General features: G+C 39.8%; 2 protein-coding genes across 3 annotated transcripts; both read right to left on the bottom strand.

The window, feature by feature from the left end:
- Positions 1 to 370: 370 nt before the first annotated feature.
- On the bottom strand, positions 371 to 4,895 carry LOC130714850 (uncharacterized). The gene is made up of 7 exons (XM_057564816.1): positions 4,664 to 4,895; positions 3,679 to 3,805; positions 3,249 to 3,362; positions 1,997 to 2,195; positions 1,824 to 1,869; positions 1,160 to 1,235; positions 371 to 769 (listed from the first exon to the last, which is right to left on the bottom strand). The coding sequence occupies exons 1-7, from the start codon at positions 4,718 to 4,720 to the stop codon at positions 549 to 551; spliced, it is 840 nt and encodes a 279-aa protein (XP_057420799.1). The 5' UTR covers positions 4,721 to 4,895; the 3' UTR covers positions 371 to 548.
- Positions 4,896 to 5,948: 1,053 nt separating this feature from the next.
- LOC130714840 (zinc finger BED domain-containing protein DAYSLEEPER-like) lies at positions 5,949 to 11,398 on the bottom strand. 2 transcript variants are annotated; one of them, XM_057564802.1, is made up of 2 exons: positions 11,239 to 11,398; positions 5,949 to 9,751 (listed from the first exon to the last, which is right to left on the bottom strand). In XM_057564802.1, exon 2 carries the CDS (start codon positions 9,723 to 9,725, stop codon positions 6,141 to 6,143), a length of 3,585 nt encoding a protein of 1,194 aa, XP_057420785.1. In that variant the 5' UTR covers positions 9,726 to 9,751; positions 11,239 to 11,398; the 3' UTR covers positions 5,949 to 6,140. The 2 variants fall into 2 exon arrangements, with proteins under 2 accessions (XP_057420785.1, XP_057420786.1); XM_057564803.1 differs by having other exon boundaries at positions 11,191 to 11,387.
- Positions 11,399 to 23,662: the final 12,264 nt, after the last annotated feature.

Raw genomic sequence — 23,662 nt, 5'->3', positions numbered from 1 at the left:
TTGATATTCATCTTTTATTTTTCAAGGTTTTTTTTTTCCTTGCAAAGGAATCTGTGCACCTATGTCCATTTACTTTTACCACTTAAGCTATTTCTCTCAAACTAAATGAGATTCATTAAACATAAACAATAGCTTAGAGACCAGTGCATCAACCTAGTCCAAACAAAGTTACCACAAGAAAAGGAAAGAAGCATCCTCAGACAGGTCTCTTTCAAGCCTCAAAACCCATACAATGTTTCAACACTAATCAATTTTTAAACTATGTGCATTTTGGAATGGAAGAAGTATATCTTTACCTGACGGTGACAGGTTTAACAAGTTCATTCTCCTTTTTTATTTTATCTTCAAACAATATAAATAAATACTATAATAACAATTAATTTGATTCTATTCCATTACGAATTCAAACAAGACATGTTACATAAAGGATTTAAAATCCACCCCCAAAAAAAAAGTACACAGCTTCTTTGAAATTCCCTACTATTCAAACAGGGTATTAGTATTATGAATTCCCTATACATAAGAAACCACGACTCAGATGTTTGTTTTCAATCTTCATTAGACTCTTCACCATCATGACGGTCCTCTAGAAGTAACTGCTCCAGCTCTTGTTCATATGCTACCTCCTCCCCTAATCCTGTTTGTTTATAAAATGCTTGTTTCTGGATAACCCAATCATTAGCAATCTCCTCAAAGACATCTCCTAGCATCAATTCCTTATTTCCTGCTATGCGCTTTATATTTTCGGCGTCTAAAATACTGCTTGCTTCTTTAAGAGGAAACCAAGACAATGCACATGCATAGAAATTAGATAATTGACAAAATCAATGTACCATGCACCAGACATTGCAACACCAGATAGAATATCCAAAGCAACCCCCAACGTAAACACTCAAGCGTTCCAAACTAAGAACACTAGTTGGAGCTTATTTAGTGCCTTTTTTTTAGTAGATAAGCTCCCATATGTGCACTTTAGTCAGCAAGCAAACAATATATGTATATATATACACACACACACACACATATACTGATATACATGTATATCAAAAGTGTATCTTAAGGTTGCCTGTGTTGACCTTTTATAGGATGACAGGGAAAAAACAAACACTAGGTTACACAGCAAGCACCTTATGATGTACAAGAGGAAAGGAATGATTACCTTTTGCAGCTAGATGCTTGGCCTCAGCATATTCAGATGATATTTTCTTCAGATTATTGAGGTCTACTTCCATGCCCTAACAAGTGCATAGGAGAAAGGAAGTTAAATGCAATTAAATTACAAACTAAAAAATGAAAAGGCAACCTATAGAATGAGATGGCGTGAGTAGCACGCCCTGCACAAGTTTTCTTCACAAATTTTGATTAGAAGTGAATCAGCTTTCTGACCTATGCAATATAAAGCCAACTACATCGGATGAAATTGCACGGATCTTATGGCCAATCCTTCAAATTTCTATCAGGCCAGTATGCTAAAATCATGTACCTAACTGCACCAAGTTCAATTAGCCCCAAAGAAACCCCATCACCCTGAAAATGGTTATATGATAGCTACAAATATAAAGTTAAGTAACACGCCGCAAGAGCTTTTTTATTCTTAATAAAAAATTACATACTTTAGCTGTCAACTGTTTTCATCCTAGTTCCCTAAAACTAAGCTAATTGCATCAGCCCTTGTGAATGATTCCAAAGTCCAATCCATCTGACATGCTAGATGAAAATAAATAACAATATAAGCTTCTGGAAAACTTATGAAATCTGATGGCAAATCAGTGTGATTAAAGAATGAAATCAATATGCAAGTCATAAAGCACTGGCAAACTTACAAGGTCCATGTGGATGTAGTCATTGATTGGAGTGTTTTTAAATAACCTGTCATCCGCAGGGAATAGATTAAAACATTAAGTTGTTAGGTTAACTAAACTATCATGACAACATCACAAGGAAAAAAGAGTATTGAACATAAAGGAATATGTTTCTTTCTAGCATGGTGGTTTACGTTTCATATGCAACTCGAATACTGGCATTCTGCAATTGTTGGAGTTGCTGTACTGTCTCTGTAACAGCACCTTCCGCTAAATCAACAGCGCCAAAAAGGAACATGTTTCTTTCCAGCATTCTGTTTACTACAGCAGGTGCCACGTTAATGGCATTTGCTTTTGCATCAGCAACAAGGATCCTGACTTTCTTTAACTCTCCTGTACAAACATAAATTTAGCATTTTCATGTCAACCATCATTTGGACAAATAAGAAACAAAATATAGCATTAAAACTGGGGGAATGTGTAATAAAAAAAGGACTGTTACAGTAACAGACTACTCTGCTGACACTATGACCCATGAGGGATACTGCACATCATATTAAGAAAGATAAACTTTTCCTCAATCACACATTAGCAGCTATCATAAAAAAACCAGTATCTTCCTATCATGTAAATGTGCAGAGTCAAACAATAACAATAACAATGAAGATGTTTGAACAATATATAACTTCATCAAACACCCACTTTAGTTAGTATCAGCACACACCTAAGAAGCCTTTACATAACAAGGGCTGGATTATGTATGATGAACAGAATATTTCCCTTTGAAGGAAGTAAATAAAGATGCATAAGCAACATCCTAACGATAGGTTTAAATATGTAAACGCAGACCTATAAATCAACATAAAACTAAAATTAAAGGAATTATGATTAAGTCAAATGATATCTCTCGCTCCAACAAGCAAAATTATATCAGCAGTTTAGAAGCTACGGAAAATGACGCACTCCCTAAATTGTGCACAAACAAAGTGAGTCTATGACAATATGATAAGAGTTGCCTACGATAGGTTTATAAGAAGAACTGGACTAAGAAAAACTTTATTGAGTAAACTCTCTGATTTCCAGAGGAAAAGAAGACCCCCCCCCCCCTTGAGAAATCCAGTCCTCTCCACTGCTTTCCACCAATTTATTACCTTTCTCTATTTTCCCTTTCCTGTTTATAGCACCGGGGTAGTTATTTCCATGCTAACAGTGATACTAACAACCTATGAAAGCTAAGATAGTATTCTGTTATAATTAACAAATCAGTTACAACTAATAGCTAACTCTCCTATTCACGTTGAGGGTGCAGGGTTATTTTCCCCTGCATTCCTCTCACATTGCCTCTCATAGACCCTTTTAATTGGGGATCGAATCTTATCAGAATACAAACTTTATCAAATTAGTTAATAGTATAATAGTTAATTTTCAAGTGAAAATTTATCATACCAAGGGATAGATAGATCTTAAAAGGAGGTTTAAAAGGTTGAGTCTCATAAAGACAGTAGAGGCAATAAAGGCCGCCCAGTCGGACTGATAAAGAACCGGCACCAACCATGTAACCTGCATAGGAACATCAAAAGGAACATAGAGGAGTTTCTATAATGAAATAAAAAAGATAAAGGCTAATAAAGTAAAACTATTATACTTAAAATGGCATAATTATGAAATACTGGTGAATTGTCACAAATTTATTATGAATTTCAATTCTGTTTGCTTCACTGCCTTTACTTTTGGAAATATTTTTCAGCATCAAAACAAAACCATCAACATCCAAATTACCAGAAAAATCCTGAACTCAAGTAAATAGTTTGCATTTACCAGTTTTAGATATAAAAATAAGTAAGATTACCACTGCATATACCAGCTAAAGATGTACCTATACTATGAGCATACAGAGATTGCATAAAGAAGGCCAGGTTGGTAGAAGGAAAAGCTTCATAAATATAGGAAAACTTCTTAGAAAGCCATACTCTCTTCATATCAGCCAGAGTTGTTGACTCATCCTGTCACTCACCAAAGTTGAACAGTAAGTATTGAGTTTTAATAACCAAATACAAATAATAAGAAACAAGTAGGGATCTTCTTATCAGTAATTTATTAACAACTAACAAGAGTCTGTTATTACTGACTCTGAATTTTCTGAACAATGGTTCAGCCGATCCACAAAAGCATAATGAGAATGGCGGTCAAAGAATGTAATTCCATACTCCTTTAGTCCTTTTGAATGTCATGTTTGAAGTACAAACTATCACAGAATACTTTACTCAGTAATAATCTTATATTGTGCTTACTTAGAGGGTTTAAACTTTAAAGGGTAATGATCTGGTTAGCGTCTCGGCCTGAACAAGCATTCATTTTGTACTTAAAGATTATGAACACAAATGTTAATCTTCTGACTTAGTTTTTAACTTCCAATGAATAAAACCTAAGTTACTAACACAACCGGGTTACAACATGCTTTTACTTTGGAGGCACTGACTTTTGCGCCGCGTTTGTGTTTTTCCTTTTAGTTCAGAGATGGAGAGGGACTTGTACTTTTAACATTTGAAACTGATCAATAGACATCATAACATCATATGATTCACATAATTGACCCCATCTAGTGAAAAAAAGGCTTTGATTGTTGCTGTTGTATATGCAAACAATTGATTAGGGACATTTAATTATGTATCTATCACAAAACAAACCAATAAAGTCAGATGAATAGTTTGTGGTTTTCTGTACCAAAACATTGTTTTATCTGTATGGGTTTTAGCATTATATAAGCTGATATTTAAATTCATGCTAAATGTCCAAGTATCAACAGAGTTTACAAAACGAAGCAACACAATGTGGAAAGTAGTGGTGATAGAAAGAAATACCTGAGCGAATTGACCAATAAGTTCATCAATGTCCTTCTTGAAATAATCAATATTCATGGTGAAGAAGCAGCTTAAGAAAGTCGTTGATGGCGCAGAGGATTCAGATGAAGTGGGGGGAAGAAGATGCCATCGGAGAAAACGGTTCCAAATCTATCAGAGTAGAGGCACAATTTGCGAATGGAAGCATTCAAGAGTAGTGCAAGTTGGGGTTTTGGGACATTTAAGTGTTTTTTTTTGTAAACCTTGAGGGGTAGTATTTTACCCAAATAAAAAATTGTATTAAACAAAAATCAATATATGTTTAACTCCTTGGCCACCTACCGCTTAGTGCGCTCATAGTAGGGCGAGAAATTAGTCTCAACTCTCAAGGCTATCGGCACCTTGGTCAAGACAAAAAAAAATCAATATATGTTTAAATTATAAATTTAATCAAATACACGGTTCGTTGTATTCATATGTAAAGAGTGTCGGGCCATATATCATGGCTCAATCGAACCATCAATCCCTAGAGTGAGAGAATAAGTTTTGTCGATGGGTGTCTCATTGATCAATTTTTTTTGGGTCAAATCTCATTGATCAAATTAAAAACTCTCTTTTACTATATAACATAAAAGGGTGAGTTTATTTTTGTTTGAAATTAAGTCCTTTTAACATGGGTAAGAAAAAAAACTGACCCAAAACAAAGGTGAGTAAGTGGTGTCAGGGTCCATCCCAAGCTTGGGGATTGTCAGCAACTAACAATGTTGAACCTACGCAAGGCATGATCCTTCCTTCTTCGAGTTCTGACGCAAACAAAGGCATGATGAAGCTATGGTTTATCAGTTCCATAACTCACAAACACGTAATAAAATATTAAATTCTTTTCTGGGTAAGAAAAAAACGGTCTCTAATTCAAATGCCACCCACGAAAAAATTTCTTATGGAATTTGGATTTCATAGATGTCTTTGTTAAAGGGATCTAGAATACGGGTTTGTTAGAGTACTTTATCGCTCTAGTTTATCAAATTTGGAGAAGCCAATTCACATTACACAGTGAGGTAGATGACTGAAAGAAAAGCCACAAATCCAAACCATTGAAATTACTGAAATTAGAGTGACCTCCTATGGACAATATGGTGACCTCCCCCCCTAAAGAAACCCCAAAATTTAATAGAAGTTTTTAAATGTAATATTGCGATTAGGCTTTGGGATTTGACCTGAATTCGGTGTCATTAATCATTTTTTATGGGGGCAAAACCAGCTCAATCCAAGATTTATCTGCAGGTCCTGAATCACATGAGCTGCATATTAAGAACTTGACTAATATACATTGACTTATCACGGCAAGGAGAGTATCAAATATCAATTCTAGAATCTAGTCTGGAAGCTACACTAAGCAATCATGTCCAATCATCCAAATCTGAAATAAAATCTGATACAAATATACCCCAAACAGGGAACTAGGAACTATTAAGTAAAATACTAAAACAAATAAAATCTAGAATTCCATTTTCACAAGGGCATTAGAAGCTTCAGCTGCTCCATACTGCATCCAGTCTTTGGCACATACAAGGGCCTCCACTGTCTCTGGGCGCAAGGAACTTCTATACTGATCCATCTCTTTGCTCTCTGTGTCAAATACAGAGTCAGCAGGAACACTTGAAACTGGAACAGCCAATATATCTCGGGCCATCTTGGAAAGAGTGGGGTACTTGATCTTGTTAAGCTTCCACCAACCTAATACGTCAAAGTCCGAAACACGCGGCAAAAGTGATTCTTCCAGATACTGGTCCAACTCACACTTCATCTGTTGGCTAGAAGTTTCCATGATGTAGACATCAAAATCTGTTAGTCCATGATCTGACAGCAGCGTTCCTCCTGGAGATCCCTCCCTCTTCGTTTGGCTTCCGTCTTCTGCATAAGCCGGTGTCAGAGGCAGGGGAAGGGATGCATACTCATGAAACAGCTCATGAATTCCCTCATCAACAATCTTGACATATTCATGAGCACCATCGCCATAGATTTTTGTGAAACTGAACTCAACAAGCTTCATCTTGAAACGAGGATCCATGACTACAGCAAGTGCCAAAATCAGATTACAATCTCTCCAGTACTTGTCAATCTTTTCTTGCATGGGTTTAGTAAGGTTGCCAATGAAGGGATCCTCATTCATAACAGCACGAGACATATCCAACTGCAATTTCCAGACTTCATGAAAGAAGGTAATAGCAGTAGGATGAGTTGTCGGGGTCAGAATGTTTGCAGCATCATAAAGGGGCTTCAAGTACGTGCAGAGGCTCTCAACCAGCTTCCAGTCTTGCATAGATGGGGCTCCCTTGTAATCAGGATCAGAAGTGTCCAAACAAGAGAATACTTCCTTTAGCTCAGAAGCTGCCACCAGCATCTGATATGTTGTATTCCATTGGGTTTGATCGTCAATAAAAAGACTCCTTTCACTCGGGACCTGAAGTTGCTGCTTGAGCTCCAGGAATTTTTCCTCATGAGATTCAGAAGTCTTGACAAATTTTACACTGTCCCGTATTTTTTTGACTATGCCCTCTACTGCGCTCAACAAATCATTTGCAACATTGCTCAAAGTACGGGCAATGCAATGTCCAACTAGCAACTGGCCATTGAGGATAAGTGGATTTTTCACTGAGAGTAAGGATCTGAGATTCCCAAGGGCACTTTCACTCAGTGCATGATTACAAGTAATAGAAAATAGCCGGCCCTCAATGTTCCAATCAGAAAGGCAAACCGCTACAGCATGGCTGATAGCAGAGTCAGAATCAGGGTATGGTTCCATCACGACATTGAGGATTCTCCTCTGCAGCTTCCAATCACTGTCAACAAAATGTCCAGTTATAAATACATAACCCACAGATTGACTTGAGGTCCAAACATCTAGTGTCAGACATAACCGTCCAGGTACTCCCTCAAAATATTTCATAAGGTTTTGCTTTTCCATCAGGTAAGTTGCAACACAGTCTCCCTGGACAGTGTTAAAGGTAACCATATTGAACTGGGGCTGCAGATTTTGGACAAATGCAACAAATCCGGGATGCTCAACCATGTGAAGGGGGTAGTCATGCATAATGATCATCCTAGCAATCTCATGGCGGCAACGATCTTGATCAAAAATTATGTAAGGAGTATTAGGAGACCTATAACGTCGTTTTGGTGCATTGCTAATAGTGCTTGTATTGCCAGCACCGCTTCCCCTTACACGTGGTGTATATGGACTCGATTGATTCTGACGCAGCAGAGATGAGCATGTCCCCTTGGCAATGTGCCGTTTAAGGTGGCTGGTACCAGCAACTTTTGAACCAGTACTGTATGCAAAACTTTGGTTGCATTGCTTGCAGCATGCTCTTCTACAACCAGCACTGACTGTTTCTATGGTAAAGTGATCCCATACTATAGACTTCCTTTTCCTCCTCTTGCTTGGCTGAGTTTCTGGAGTAGGCTCCTCAGAGTGCAGTGGAGTTTCAGCATTCACTATCTCGTAGCTGGGTACGTTGTTAGCATTGACAATCTCATAGTGTGCATGAGAACTGACTAGATGATTCTGGTGCAGTGTTTCACTATTTTCCAGCTCGTAGTGAGGCACCATTTGGGAATTGGCTAGCTGTTCATGGGAAAATGTCTCAGAATCATTTAGCTGATGATTGGATAGCGCCTCTGAATGATTCAGATGATTGTTGGGGCCCATATCATACTGGTTCAGATGATCATGAGGTATAGGTTTGATGTCTGTGGGATGACTGTCTGCAAGTGGTTCAGAACTAGGCAGCGGCTCACAATTGGGCAGAGGTTCAGGTTGGGGTAGTTGATCTTCAGGTATCAAATCGAAATGAGAGAACTGATGATCATGAGAAAGAGTGTCAGGATGCGAAAGTTGATTGTTGGGATCTGTAGTGGAATTCGCCAACTCATTTTCAGGCAGAGCTTCAGACATGAGAACATCATTACTGATCTGTGCCTCATGCATGGCAGTCTCATTACAGGGATGTGTCTCAGACATGACTATATCACTGCTGAGATGTGCATCAGACATGACCACCTCAGCGTTGGGCTGTGAGTCAGACATGGCTATCTCATTGCTTGGCTGTGTTTCCGAAACGGTGTCACTGGCCTGTGTTTCCGATAAAACCACCTCATTGCCTTGCTGTGTTTCAGATACAACCACATCATTGCCAGTCTGTAGTTCAGAATTAACCACAACATTATTTGGAAGTGCCTCAGCATTGTCCTGCTGGTTGCTGGGTGGTGTCTCAGAGGCAGGCTTCTCGTGAGCAGCTTCAGTACGATCAAGCTGATCAGTGGGGAGTGCTTCAGAGTTTACAGATGGATTGTCGAGTGGTGCCTCAGAATCAACTGGCTGATTGTTGTGTGGTGCCTCAGCATTACTCAACTGCTTGCCGGATAGTGATTCAGAGTTCTCTGGCTCATTGTGAGTAGGTTCTTCTGTGTTGTTCAACTCATGGTTGGGAGTCCCTGCATTTGCATCACCACCAGAGGCTGGTGTTTCATTTTCAGCTGCAGGAAGTTCTTCTGTGTTGTTCAACTCATGGTTGGGAGTCCCTGCATTTGCATCACCACCAGAGGCTGGAGCTTCACTTTCAGCTGCAGGAAGTTCTTCTGTGTTGTTTAACTCATGGTTGGAAGTCCCTGCATTTGCATCACCACCAGAGGCTGGAGCTTCACTTTCAGCTGCAGGAAGTTCTTCTGTGTTGTTTAACTCATGGTTGGAAGTCCCTGCATTTGCATCACCACCTGAGACTGGTGTTTCAGTTTCAGCTGCGGGAAGTTCTTCTGTGTTGTTCAACTCATGGTTGGGAGTCCCTGAATTTGCATCACCATCAGAGGCTGGTTTTTCACTTTCAGCTGCAGGAAGTCCTTTGTCAGGCTCTGCCTTGGAATTGGAGAGATCCTTGTTGGCCTGAAATTCAGAATCTTTGACATTATTGTCAGAATTTTTTTCAGAATTTGCCAGATCGTTGCTAGGCTGAAAATCAGTGCTGACTGGTACATTTTTCACATCAGGGGTCACAGCCACTTTGTCTTCTTCAACAGTAACCATCTTATCTTGGTATATGTACCTTCCAGCTTCACCAAGAAGAAACAATTGCAAATTAATGGTCAATTACAACCAGGAAACATTTGTAGACATAGATAGACACATTATTCAATACTACAGTTATGAAGCAAACTTGAGATCACTAGCATATCAGATATGAATACTCCCACACAAAATGTATAGGATTTAAACTAAAATAAACATTCAATGCATTTGTCCACATGAATATATGACATATTGGAAATCAAAATTCTTTGTTTGTGAATCATGAAGGAAGAAAAGGAATTAGAATACAAAATCTCATGGAGCTATTTACCATCTTTAGGAGAGAGTCATGAACCCACTCTTAAGAAGAAGAAGAAGAAGAAGAAGAAGCACATAAAATCCAATACTTTGAATGAACATAAAGATTTTATATTTTTGTTAACCATGTTTTAAGAATAGAAGACACAGTATTCAAGCTGAATTACAAGACCATGCTTGAAGACATGATAGAAACATGCTGTTTGCGGCAAAGGATGTTGCATTATGTTACAACAAAATGAGATAAACCAGCTTTTAAGCACTGCACTTAGGGAAATGATAAACTAGGCGACTAATTTTCGGACGACACTTGACGACACACATGATAACCGTCAGATCATGCTTTCATTCTATTTCGTTGTTATTTTAATTTAACCCTAACAACATTAAAACTGCAATATCATTCGCATTCCTCTAAATCGTGCTCGGCCATGCATTAAATAGTCGTGCAATATAGCAAATCTGCGGCACTTAACATCCTTAGTTGACAAGCTCAAGAATTTTTGTTTTTTTTTTTTTGGTCTAACATGAATCAAGAGTTCAAACTTTAAACACAACCCACATCTTACTATTGTTAAGAAGAAGGCCCATCCTTTCTCCAAGTCAATTTATTTAACTGACTACATAAATCTACAGACTCCATGTAACAAAACTCATGCAAACCACTATCTGTGAACCCAGAGAATACATACGGGCCCACGTAACATCGGGTCGGGTCACCCAACTATGTCATCTCTTTTTCGTATCTTAATTCATTAATATGTAATATTCGCGGTAAAAACACTAGTACTAAATATAAGTCAACAGAACTGGTAAAGTACATAGCAGATCAAACTCAAAACTGGAACATTAGATCAATGAACTACTACTACACCAAACGATCTCATCTATAAAAAAATGTCTTAAGACTAATAAAAGCAATTCAGAGACTGATCTAACTAATTTCAACCATAATCAAGCTTATCACAGCAAAAACAACCAAAACACAGTAACACAAAACTGGAGAACGATCTAATACAATAAATCAAAGCTTCAAAAAATTGGAATCAGGAAATTAACAGCTGATTTCGAGAAATTGAGAAATTAGGGTTCTGAATCTATATGAAAACTGGATCTGGCGGTGGAAACCGCGGATCCAAAGCGGAAAGCGGGCTTGAGGGCTTACCAGAGAAGGATCTAGGGTTTTGCAGAGAGAGAGAGAGAGAGGGCTCACCGGAGAGAGATGGAGATTGGGCCTGAGAACGAACGAACCCGTGAAGCTAATTGGACCGTGTTGTTGGAGTTGGAGTAGAAGGGTTTTGTTGTTGTTGTTGTTTCTGGTAAATGGTAACGTGGTTCGTTCGTACCTGTGGAGATAAGGTTTTGTGAAAAAGATTTTTAAATCGATTTGGATTTCAAATTTGGACTCTGCAAAGTCCATTATTATTCTTATTATTCTCTTATTTATTTTATTCAATTTTCTATTTATTTTTTGGACCTGATTGAAAAAAATATTGGTTTTTATTTTCTTCTTTTTTTGTTTGTTTGAAGTTTGAAGATTCCTTGTTTGTTTCTTTTTTTATCATAAATTTTGAAATAGGAACGGACCACAAAGCCCTTGCTGTTGGTTAAGCAAATAGCCCACCCTAGTGAATGAATAGGAGATTTTAACTTGATGCGTAGGGTTAGGACTTAGGAGTACCCTACGTGGAGGGTGTGTGAGTGAATAGCCCACCGGATGAAGTGGACTTTTAATCATGGGAGGGTCCCCCCTTGATTTTCTTTGAGAGTTCTTAGCCCAATCATGTGTTTAAATTTTAATCACCATATATCCTTTGGAATTCAAATCATTTTTTTTGGGTGTTAGTTTTGGGATTCTAATCTTAATCCAACTACTTTCTCCCAACTTATCCAATCTGAATAGGATTTTTGTTTTTGTTTTGAAACACAAGTATAATATTCTGAGTACGATGATTATAAACTCAAAATTGTACTTCTACTTAAGGTAGAATTATCTTATAGTGGTACATCAGAAAGTTAAATTTCACTTTCTAGAAATTGATATCTAGATCTTCTACACTCGTTGTCATATGTCTCATAACTCTTACCAATTGAGCTGTCATTAGCAGATAAATTACCTTATAATATTAGTTAACCTACAAGTTTTGTGGTTTTCTTAATATGATTAAGTATGTTGAAAAAAAATGAACAGAATTGAACGTAACACTCAAATAAGATTTTCTTAGCATTTCTCTTACTTCTACATGGATAATTCAATGGATAATGTGTAATTTTTACTATATTTAAATGATTTAATTTAATACACTTGTTCACGTATGGTGAACCAAGAGTAGGTCTAGGGCTCGCATGAAATGAGACATAAACCTAGCCATTTCACTATAATGATGAACATGTCAATTACAAGCATCGATCCATTTCCCTTTAATATGAATCAGAGTGCAAACCTAATTTTAAATCTTTATACAGTGTAAGCTCAAGTTAATTTGGACTCAAAGCATAATAGCTCGCCAACGTGGCTTTAGGAATACATAATGGCCAGTATGGCGTGAGCTGTGAGGAATACATGAATCGCCAATAAAGACTGTTAGTACACATAAATAATGTGGGATTGCCTAAACATGGAAGAGATCGCCCATAGGATGAAGAGGTCACGGCTGATGGCTCACTGGATGCTAGATGGCTCGCCAACTAGAGAGTCGTCCATCGGATAGTGAAGTATTAGGTAGCCCAAACATCTCAATGGATCATCCGCTCGTAATGACCCTTTAAAGGCAAGTGGAAGAGTAGGTCAGGTCACTCTTGCCTAGTCTATCTGACAATGAATTATGAATTCTACACATGCATCCAATGACATATCCACATTTTCCAATTTAAATATTAATAAATTTAAAGTTAATTATGACATAATAAATTATAAATTCTAATTAGGTGATTGTGTAAATTTCAGATTTGCTCATTCCCTTGTTGCTTACTTGTTGTGCCATTGTTCGAGCAACCAAGAAACAATGGTCCATTGTTCTCATGCTTGCAAAATCGGGTTCAGACGCGATGTCCCTCCACTTGCAACGTTATGCATAGTAATTTGAGAACTTGGTTGTTTTTTCTTATTCATCATCATGAGCATCACAGGTTTGTGCGTTTCATTTAGTGGGCGTTGGCTGAATAATGTCACATTTGATGATTCGTGGTCAATTGATGACGTTTTACATCATATATACTTCATTGATGAAAGAGCCCGACACTTTTTTGGATAGCAGTCTCATTTCTCCTCATAATTTACTTGTTCGTTGGGCTACGACCCTTTCTTCAAACTCTTTTGTTAAGCTAAACGTTGAGCGGGTACACCTTCTTTCCATGAGAGAGGTCGTCTTCTGCCAAGCTTTTGGCCTTAAAACATGGTTTATTACTGGCATGAGACCTTGGATATTGTTGGCAATTTGTGAGAGTGATTCATTAGCTGTGATTCGTTTGTTTGAGACCTGTGCAATGTTTTCTCCCTTGTTTGATATCTTGGAAGATGTTATCTCTATTGCTATTTACCCGTAGAATATCTCCTTCAAACACATTCGTTGTAAGGTAAACTCTAAGGTGATTATTTAGTTGTTTTGAATTTGCACGGACAACGAGTTTCCTTTAATAATCTCTTCCTTAGGTTCAGTTATCGTTACTTGCTTGCTTCAGATATAATATAAGAGTTTAGTTTACCTTTGCTATGTTTCTTGAGTTTGTTATTTGGTTTCGGTACTAAAAAAATCTATTCAAATTAGTACAAGATAAAAAAAAAGTATTTTTTTGTCCCTGAATGATAACTCAAGTGATAAAGAGCTAGGGAACCTATAGGTTGTGGATGGAAGGTCCAAGGAGGGTGTAATTTATCTTTCTAATATAAAAAAAATACAATTATATGGTTGTTTTTTTATTTTAACTTATTTATCTACCTCACCTTATCATATAAGATGTAATTTCAATTTGAGTTTAATGGAGTATAAAATAGTTTTACACTGACATTCAATCAATGTTTGTCATGTAGGAGAGAGAGTTACATTCATTTTTTATTTTAATTAAAATAAAAACATATTTTCTTATTTGGCGAAATTCATTAAATTCTTTCAATTTTAAAAAAACATCATGAAGTTATGGAAAATCTTTATATACCGCTATTAAATATGAGAAATTCGTTGTTGAGATTATTGTTATACTTATTTAAAAAAAAAAGAAATTTTTGTTACACTTGTTGGCTTATAATAAATCATGGAGATATTTAAATTTGAATTTCTTGATCAGTAAATTTGCTACTCTTTTTCTATGTACTGTTGCTCTTTCTTGTTTCTTTTGCTTTGCTTGTTAGCTTGCTTTTGGGCTCACTAGGGAGAGCCTTGTTCCCTAGATGTTTGGTTCATCAATAATAAATCTTTCATTTTAGAAAAAAAAAATTGCTTAGATGAGACCAGGTATCCCCACCCACAAACAATGATATTTTTTATACATAGTTTTACTTACTCACCTTACGTTCTAAATCAGTGTACTAAGCAACAATGAATTAACCACGTTCATTTTTATTGGAGTTAGAAGGATGGGATGGCTAGCTAAGCTTGCTCCGGGACAGGAGTGGTTGAAAAGAGGTACAACCTCTGTTTCATTACGAACCTCTAAAAATTTGTTTAAGGGATAAAATATACTACGACCCAAACTTATTACACATATAATACTTTAGGTAAAAAATTAGTTAGGCGTAGAACAAATATATAGCTGGAGCATTTTTTGTGTATGTTTTGCAATCCAAAAACAAGTAGATTAAGTAGAAGACCGGGATTTTTTAGCATGTTATTCAACCTTTTTAATTTGGAGGATTCAAAAGGGAATGGGCCTCGCAAATGGTTACCCCGAAACCGGTACCACCTCGATCAAACTCTGAAATCAAAGCATGGTGTGGGATTGACAAAAAATATAAAGCATGGTATAGGTTTTGACAAAAAAGAAGAAGCATGTTGAGTTGGTGACTGTTCACTTTGTTCTAACTTCTAAGTCCCAGCCTTTTTTCTCTTAAGATTTCCAATGTGATTTAAAAATATCTTTAAAAAACTGAAAAAAATTATATTTAAAGAACTTAGGATCCTCGTGGATTTATTTAGCAATCAGGTGCTGGGGATAAAGAGGTTAATTGTGTGATGACACTGTGAGGACTAGAGACATGTTAACTTGGAATTGGAATGTCAGTTTCTTACATGCATGCTTCCTGTGAGAGGAGCATTGTTGCTGACGCAACATCTCAGCTAAACTAACTTCTTAGACTTTACTCGCTACCTCACCAACCTTTTCTCCAAATCCCCCTTCACTAGTGCATTGTCTCCATTGCTTCGTCATCACATTGAAATCTCCTACTCCTTGATGGTTTTTTAACAAGGCCGAAAGGTGGACGTCAATGTTCACGTAGTGAATCATATGTGGCTAAGATAGAACCAACACGCGCGATTCACGCTCTGCCTAGCTCTAAAGTACAAGTGAGCATATCTCCTTTCGTTGCCATACCTCTTTTATTTCTTATGTTATTTAATTTGTATAAATGATGCAAGAATAGATGTGGTTGGTTGGTACAGATGCTCCTATTGCTACTGAAAAGCCCAAAAGGACTGCGGTCCAACCCTCTTGGATGAAAGATTTCATTAAGTATTAGATATTTTATTCCATGTTTTCAATTTCAAATACAGCCCGTTGACACAGCTGTATGTACTAGGATTCCAGAACTTTCCAACCTCTATGATTTTGCCACCTGTATGGTAAATGATTAGAATGGATATAGTACTGATGTAATAAATAGGTACCTCCGTCATTTACATTACCAATCAATGAAAAATTCGAGCTTGCTCAAAGAAAGTTTTCTTTTCCTTTCCTTAATTTCTATTTGGCTCTGCTTGTTTTAACCATTGGTGGGGTTCTCTCTACCAATTTTGGTGCTTTCATCGACTTGTCTTCATCCCTCCTAGCTCATTATGTCTTCTTCATCACCCACAAACTCCTTGGACACCATTGAGGACAAACTCACTGCCCTGATTCAGAGGCAAGAATTCCAAGACGTAAGGAATGATGCCTTCAATGCAATCCTCCAAACCCTCTCCAAACAGGTCTCTACCTTGCTCTCTCTTCAGATTCCCCCTCAACCACCACCAGGATCGCCACCTCCTGGCTCCGGCGCTACTACCGCGGGACGTCCTGGACCTGTTGGATTCCATATGGGTCCTCCGGGATTCATCCAACACGCCGCAACCACACACGACACCACTGGTTCTGCTTCAACCCCATCCACAGCTGCTCCTATTCCACCACCGCCAGGATCTGGTGTTGTTGATTCAACCCCTGGTACCGTACCTGCACATCAACCCAAAACGATGAAACTCCAGTTATCATCCTTTGATGGAACCAACCCTTTGGATTGGATCTTTAAAGCAGAGCAATATTTTCAGTTTCATCAGACTACCCACAGCCAACGCCTTGAGCTCATGGCATTCTATATGGAGGGAGAGGCTCTTTCTTGGTTCAAATGGATGTTCACTAATGGCCAACTACACTCATGGGAGGAGTTCATACGCTCACTCACACTCAGGTTTGGTCCCTCATCCTATGAAAATCCTCAACAGGACTTGTTCAAATTACACCAAACTACTACTGTTTCTGAATACCAAGCAAAATTTGAACGATTGTGTAACCAAGTCTTGGGGTTGTTTTCTCTCTGGCCTTCGCCAAGACATTAAGGATGAGCTAAAGATTTTGCGGCCCTATTGTGTGTCACAGGCCATCGGTTTGGCCAAATTGGTTGAATCCAAGCTCAATGGCCCGAAACCTTCCCCTTACAAATACACCAAACCCAACTCTTCCCCTCATACACCCTTTTTCCAGAAAGCCACCACTACCGTAACCTCCCCCTCTCATCCACCAAAACCCCAAAAACCCACAAATACAAAACCCCAAGGCCAGTTCCACATCAAACGCCTCACAGCCACCCAAATGCAAGAACGAAGGGCATTGGGGCTGTGTTACAATTGCGATGAAAAGTATGTTCTGGGTCATAGATGCCAGGCAAAGCCATTCCTCATACTCCAAGTAGAAGAAGAAGAAGGAGTTAATGAAAACCAACCTGAAATCATCCCTGACTTGCTATCTGATGAGGCCACTGAGGAAACTGAGAACATACATTTCCAGCTTTCAGAAGCAGTCACAAAGGGTCTTCCGTCACCACGCACCCTGAAATTCACTGGCACAATCCATGGGCACTCGGTGAAGGTCTTGATTGACACCGGCAGTACACACAATGTCATTCCTCCACGCGTTACCCAGTTACTGCACTTGCCAATATTCCAGATCAATTCATTCCCTGTAATGGTTGGCAACGGAGCTCACATCTTCTGCTCCGGGATAGCGCTGGAAACACCCCTCATGATGAATGGGCACCTCTTCCATGTTCCCTTCCATGTACTCGACATCCAGGGAGCTGACGTTGTGCTTGGATTAGCCAGGTTACGCACACTGGGAACAGTGGTGTCAGACTTCTCAATCCCGCGAATGACCTTCACTGTCGATGGGGAGGAATGCACGCTGACTGGCCAGCCAATGCGGCCCGCTGCACCTGCAACATACCACCACATGAAAAGATTAGTCAATATAGACACAGTTGCTGAATTACTCACCATAATGTGTCTACCCAACAGCACCTCAGGGGCGAAAATCCTTCAAATGGCTTCCTTAGAAACGTGTCCAGCAACCATCCACCCTGATTTATGGAAATTACTCAAGGAGTTCAACCATATTTTCACAACACCACATGGTCTACCTCCGGTCAGACCTCACGACCACCACATTACACTCATTCCTAACTCAACCCCAATCAATATCCGCCCTTACCGTTACCCACACACTCAGAAGGAAGCCATGACATCTCTTCTTGCTGAAATGCTCAAGGAAGGAATTGTGGCACCGAGTACCAGCCCATTCTCATCCCTTGTCCTCCTAATCAAGAAAAAGGATGGAACGTGGCGTTTTTGTGTGGATTACAGAGGTCTCAACGCCATCACCATCAAAGACAGGTTTCCAATACCAACTGTGGATGAATTACTTGATGAATTGGGTGGCGCCACCATCTTCTCCAAGATAGATCTCCGTTCTGGGTTCCACCAAATCCGAGTAGTTCCAGAGGATACTCACAAAACCGCATTCAGAACCGTTGATGGGCATTATGAATTTTTGGTTATGCCATTCGGCCTTACTAACGCCCCTTCAACATTCCAAGCTGCCATGAATGATCTATTGCACCCCTATCTGCGCCGATTTGTCTTGGTCTTCTTTGATGATATCTTGGTGTATAGTCCAGATTTCAATACTCATCTTGAGCACCTGCGAATTGTGCTGGACACGCTGCTGTCCAATGAATATTATGCCAAGATGGTGAAATGCGACTTCGGGGTACAAACCGTGAGCTACCTGGGCCATATAGTCTCCGCAAAGGGCGTAGAACCAGACCCCAGCAAGGTGGAAGCAATCATAGCTTGGCCTACGCCTCGCAATATTTCTGCACTCCGGGGATTTCTGGGCTTGACCGGTTTCTACAGACGCTTTGTGCGCCATTATGCGACGGTGGCAGCACCACTTACAGACTTACTGAAAACTGGAGGATTCACCTGGACCTCCGCGGCTGATGAGGCTTTCCAACAATTGAAGCAAGTAATCACCACCGCTCCAGTCTTGGCGCTGCCAGACTTCCAGCAGCCCTTCAACCTTGAGACAGATGCCTCTGGGATAGCAATAGGAGCGGTATTGTCCCAACAAGGGCACCCAATTGCCTTCTTCAGTAAGAAAATGAGCCTGCAAATGCAATCGAAGTCCACTTATGTCAGAGAGATGTTTGCAATCACCGAAGCCATAAAAAAATGGAGGCAATATTTAATTGGCACAAAGTTCAATGTTTACACTGACCAGCAGAGTTTGCGGCACCTAGTGAATCAATCTGTGCTCACACCTGAGCAACAAAAATGGGTGACTAAGCTGACAGGATTCAACTTTGATATATTCTATAAACCAGGAGCCTCCAACAAAGTTGCTGATGCCTTATGTAAGACCTGGATTTTCAGAACAAGCTAATTTCCGACTCACGCGTAGAATCAGTGTAAGCGTGACAGGAGTTTGATATTTGAGAAAGATTAATGAAGAATAAAGTTCAGGAATTGCTTGAGGAATGTTGCGTAGTCATTTTAGGAATTAGAGCGAGTCGTCTGCACACCCGCCTTATGGCAAGCGTGTCCAGAATAGGCTAATTTCGCTTTAGAGCAACGTTTTAAGTGAGATTTCGAATCCTTGGAAAATTTAAAGATTTTCTTTATTTTTCCTTCGACCAGCGTTTCATTTCGGAACTCTAGACTGTACGCACGATAGTATTCACTTTTCGGAAGTCCGACGACGCTAATTTCCTTGCTTCGAAACCCTAGATTCGAGCGATGGATGAAGACTTTTTCTATTCGGGACTTCTAACGAAGTTTCCGTCCACGTTGCTAGATTTGTTTCGACATTTCCAATCTTTCTTCAGAAGGAAGTTTTGTCGTCTGAGCATCACAGCAAAAAGTAGTTTAACGGGACAGATTAACTTACACCGCCTTTGGGATTTTAGATATCGTTTTTCCCAAATCATAGATAATTGTTTTGAGTTCTGGAATTCTGACGCCAGAATCTCTCTTAGAATTCCTCGGTGGACGTGCTGCAAAAATCGGAATCGCGAAATTTTCATTTTCCCGCGATTTCACCTGCCTATAAATAGCTCGAAAAAGCAAAATCTCTTCATTCTCACCCATTCAAGGCCGCGAGCAAGGAGAGAGGAGGAGAGGAGAAATTTTCGCGAAAACTTGACCAATCTTCGTGCAGTTCGTCCCTACTTCTAGGTATTGAGGTAACTAGCATGAATCCTACCTCTGTTTACTGTTTCTGTTGCGTTTCTGAAGTCGTTTCTGTGCTCACAGTTTTGAGCTTTTTCTAAAATTGTCCGATTTCCTTGATTTCTTGGTTGGGTTATGTTCCTTATGTTCCCATGAGTCTAAAACCTCTGTCAGTAATCGCCGATTGCGATTCAGTTGTCCAAGATCTGAAAAATTGATTCAAAACCCCATTAGTCGCACATTTCGAAACTTTATTGTCGAAAAGCTGTAATCTGACTTCGTGCCTTTAGGATTTGTTGTCACGGATGTCATGAGGATCAATGCTGTCAAATTTGTTTTCCGAACTGATAACTTTGAAGTTTTGAGCCTTTATTTTGGACCAAAATGCCCCTGGATAGTCGTATTTCGACCCGATTGTCCGAAAATTGTTCCGACAATTTCTTTGCCTTAGTTTTACCCTAAAACTACCTTGTGAATTGATTTAGATCGAAGAAAAAGTTCGAAAACCCTATTTTCCATAGTGGCCGAAACCTAATTGCTTGGGTACCGTGTCCAAAAATAATTTTTGGGTCTCTATGACCTGAGCCATTGCGTAGCTCTTTCAATTGTCGAAATTTTGGCGCCGGTTTCGTGTCATTCTGAGTTCTGTAGCTCGAGTTATGCTCGTTTTAGCGAACGAAGTCTCCGTTGTCAATTTGTGCCTAAATAGGAACTCTGAAGCTTTAGAGGCTTTCTTTACGATTTCGATTAGTATTAGTAGATCGTGTTGCTCCTAGTGAAGCTTGTGTTGATGATTGTGTTGTCTTTGTTCTAGGTTCGCAATTTCCATGCCCAACTTCTACTCACGAAGGTAAGGGTAACTCGGTTTTAGAGCGTCTTTGAGTCTTGCATGCTTTTATCGCACTGCCTGTGTTTGAGATGAAGATGTTTATATTGATTGGCAGATGATTATGATTATTATGCTGAATTTGGAAAATGTTTTCTGAGAGGCTTCGGCCGTTTACTGGTTTCTGTCGTTACTGCTTCCTAGTGAATGGAACATGTGGTTACTTTGGATTGGTCCTTGGGTGGGCTTTGTTATTGTCTGACTTGGCATATAGGGCTTGAGTCAAGTGGCGATGAGGAGGTGTGTCCTATCATTGTCCCATCTTGCGAGGTGCTAAGTGGCGATCAGGAGGTGTGTCCTATGATTGTCCCGTCTTGTGTGACGTTAAGTGGCGATTAGGAGGTGTGTCCTATGATTGTCCCGTCATGTATGGCGTTATAAGTGGCGATGAGGATGTGTGTCCTATCATTGTCCCGTCTTGAGAGACGATATTGATCGATCCATTTTGTTAGCAGCATATAGTTGCATTATAGGGAACTAACACCTGACCCTATGTTGTTGGATTTTCGTATTGGTTTATTGATATCTGATTTGATGTTACATTGTTGAGGTTATTATTATCTGAGTCCGATTTATGTTTAAGTTGTTGATATATGAGTTGAGTTATGTTGCTAGTTATTTACCATGCCAGGTAATTAAATTCGAACAGCATGATTTTTCTCTTTTATACATGGTAATTGCATGGAGTTAACCCTTTCTATTTGCTACTTGTTGTTTGGGCGCTTAACGCTATTAGGCGATAGAGATCCTTCCGCCGAGGCATAGCTACTCGAGTTGGAGATCGAGTTGTAAGCGGTGGAGTAGAGGTATGAGAAGCAGCTTTGCTTCTCTTCTTGTGGATTATGTTGGAGTCTCTTTTACTTTATGAGAACTCTGTTATTAAAGTCTTGCTTCCGCCACTGTTAAAGTGCGCATGTTTATTCTGAACCTTACTTATGGTATTGTAAACTATTATTACTGTATATCGGGAAACAAGTTATCTAAATAAAGTTATGGTATGTTTCCAACCTTTTAGCCGAAGTGTTTAGTTGTTTTACAGAAAAAAAATTCCCTTGGTTTTTAGGGATTGCAGATTGGTCCTTAGACTTTGTTAGGTTACTAATGTGACTCCTCAGTTAAGAAATTGGGGTGTTACACCTTATCTCGCTGCCATCCACCAGACCCGCCGGTGTTTGCCTTCATGTCCACCGTGGTGCCCTCACTCATTAAGGATCTTCATCAGTATTACGCCACTACTGAAGGAAAGCAAGAGATAAGTAAGAACTTGACAGAAAGAGGATTCTATCAGCATCAAGGCCTTTTGTACTATAGGCAAGGGCTCTACTTACCAGACTTACCTAACTGGAGGAAATCTATCATTGCTGAATACCATGGTTCACCATCATCGGGACATTCTGGCCTACACCCAACCTTGACCAGGGTAACCGCCGCCTTCAATTGGCCTGGGATCTACAAACATACAAAGGAATACATCACTGAGTGTTCCACTTGCCAATTTAACAAGTACCTCCCAACAAAGAAGCATGGCCTTTTACAACCCTTGCCCAGCCCTAACCTGATCTGGGAAGATATATCAATGGATTTCATCACTGGGTTGCCTCCATCCTCCGGACACACAGTCATATGGGTCATGGTGGATCGCCTGTCAAAATATGCTCATTTTGTTGGTCTCCCCACCAAGTTTACGGCTCAAACACTGGCAACCAGGTTCTCCACCGAGTTCTGCCGTTTACATGGCATTCCGCGATCCATAATCTCAGATAGAGATAAAGTTTTCATCAGCAGATTCTGGAGGGAGCTATTCCGAGTTCACGACACGAAACTCCGCTTTAGCACTGCTTACCACCCTGAATCGGACGGGCAGACCGAAGTTGTGAACAGGGGACTGGAAACCTACCTACGGTGCTACGCCGGCGAACAACCACGGTCGTGGTATAAGTACCTCCACTTAGCAGAATTCTGGTATAACACCACATACCATTCTGCAGCAGGAATGACACCCTTTGCAGCAGTGTATGGCAGAATGCCTCCTTCTTTACTTGATTATGTTCCTGGCAGTACTGATATTGGGCCTATTGACATGTCTCTGCAGAATAGGAATCACATAATCAGGATACTGAAAGCCAATCTGGCCAGAGCCCAGACCCGCATGAAGGAGCAGAAAGATAAACATCGGGTCGAGCTTACCTTCGCCGAGGGAGATTGGGTGCTCCTGCGCCTCCAACCCTATCGCCAAGCTTCCCTTCACCGGAGGACCTCTCAAAAGCTTGCTCGACGCTACTATGGACCATTCCAAGTCAGCCGCCGGATAGGAGAAGTGGCTTATGAATTAACACTCCCACCTACAAGCAGGATACACCCCGTGTTTCATGTCTCCTTGCTTCGGCGATTCCACGGTGATCCCCAAGCTTCCTTTGTGCCACTCCCGATTCTCGCCACTGACATCGATGGCACCTTACCCGCTTCCGTGGAACAACCACCTGCGCATCCGCTACACCCACCTCCGGGGGATCACGGAAACCCATGGGAAGCTCCGAATTGGGTTGATAATACCGATACATCTCTGGAGGGAATTTTGACTGAAGAAGGAATGGGACAGGATAAGAGTTTAAGCCCAACCTTAGCTACTGGGAAGGTTTTAAACACCACACTTCCAAGTACAATGAGTGACGTGCACTCTGAAGATGCTGCCTTCAATCCTAAGCCGTTGGATGAACTTGATATTGACCCAAATTTAAACCCATTGAATGATATTCTGAAGTCCGGGTCAAATCAAACCTCGGAAACTCTGCTGCCCGTTGAGACCCAAGCGGCTAACCCTAACTCCAACACCCCGG

This window comes from Lotus japonicus, chromosome 4 (assembly GCF_012489685.1).
Source record: "Lotus japonicus ecotype B-129 chromosome 4, LjGifu_v1.2".
Lineage (NCBI taxonomy): Eukaryota > Viridiplantae > Streptophyta > Magnoliopsida > Fabales > Fabaceae > Lotus > Lotus japonicus.
Note: the sequence above shows the minus strand (reverse complement) of the source record. Positions and strands in the feature narration are given on the sequence as shown.

Coding starts and splice junctions, on each gene's coding strand:
- LOC130714850 (XM_057564816.1), bottom strand. CDS start 4,720: ATGAATATTGATTATTTCAAGAAGGACATTGATGAACTTATTGGTCAA. Junction 3,363..3,678: donor TCTGTATGCTCATAGTATAG/GTACATCTTTAG, acceptor GTTCCTATGCAG/GTTACATGGTTGGTGCCGGT. Junction 1,236..1,823: donor ACTACATCCACATGGACCTT/GTAAGTTTGCCA, acceptor TGCACTTGTTAG/GGCATGGAAGTAGACCTCAA.
- LOC130714840 (XM_057564802.1), bottom strand. CDS start 9,725: ATGGTTACTGTTGAAGAAGACAAAGTGGCTGTGACCCCTGATGTGAAA.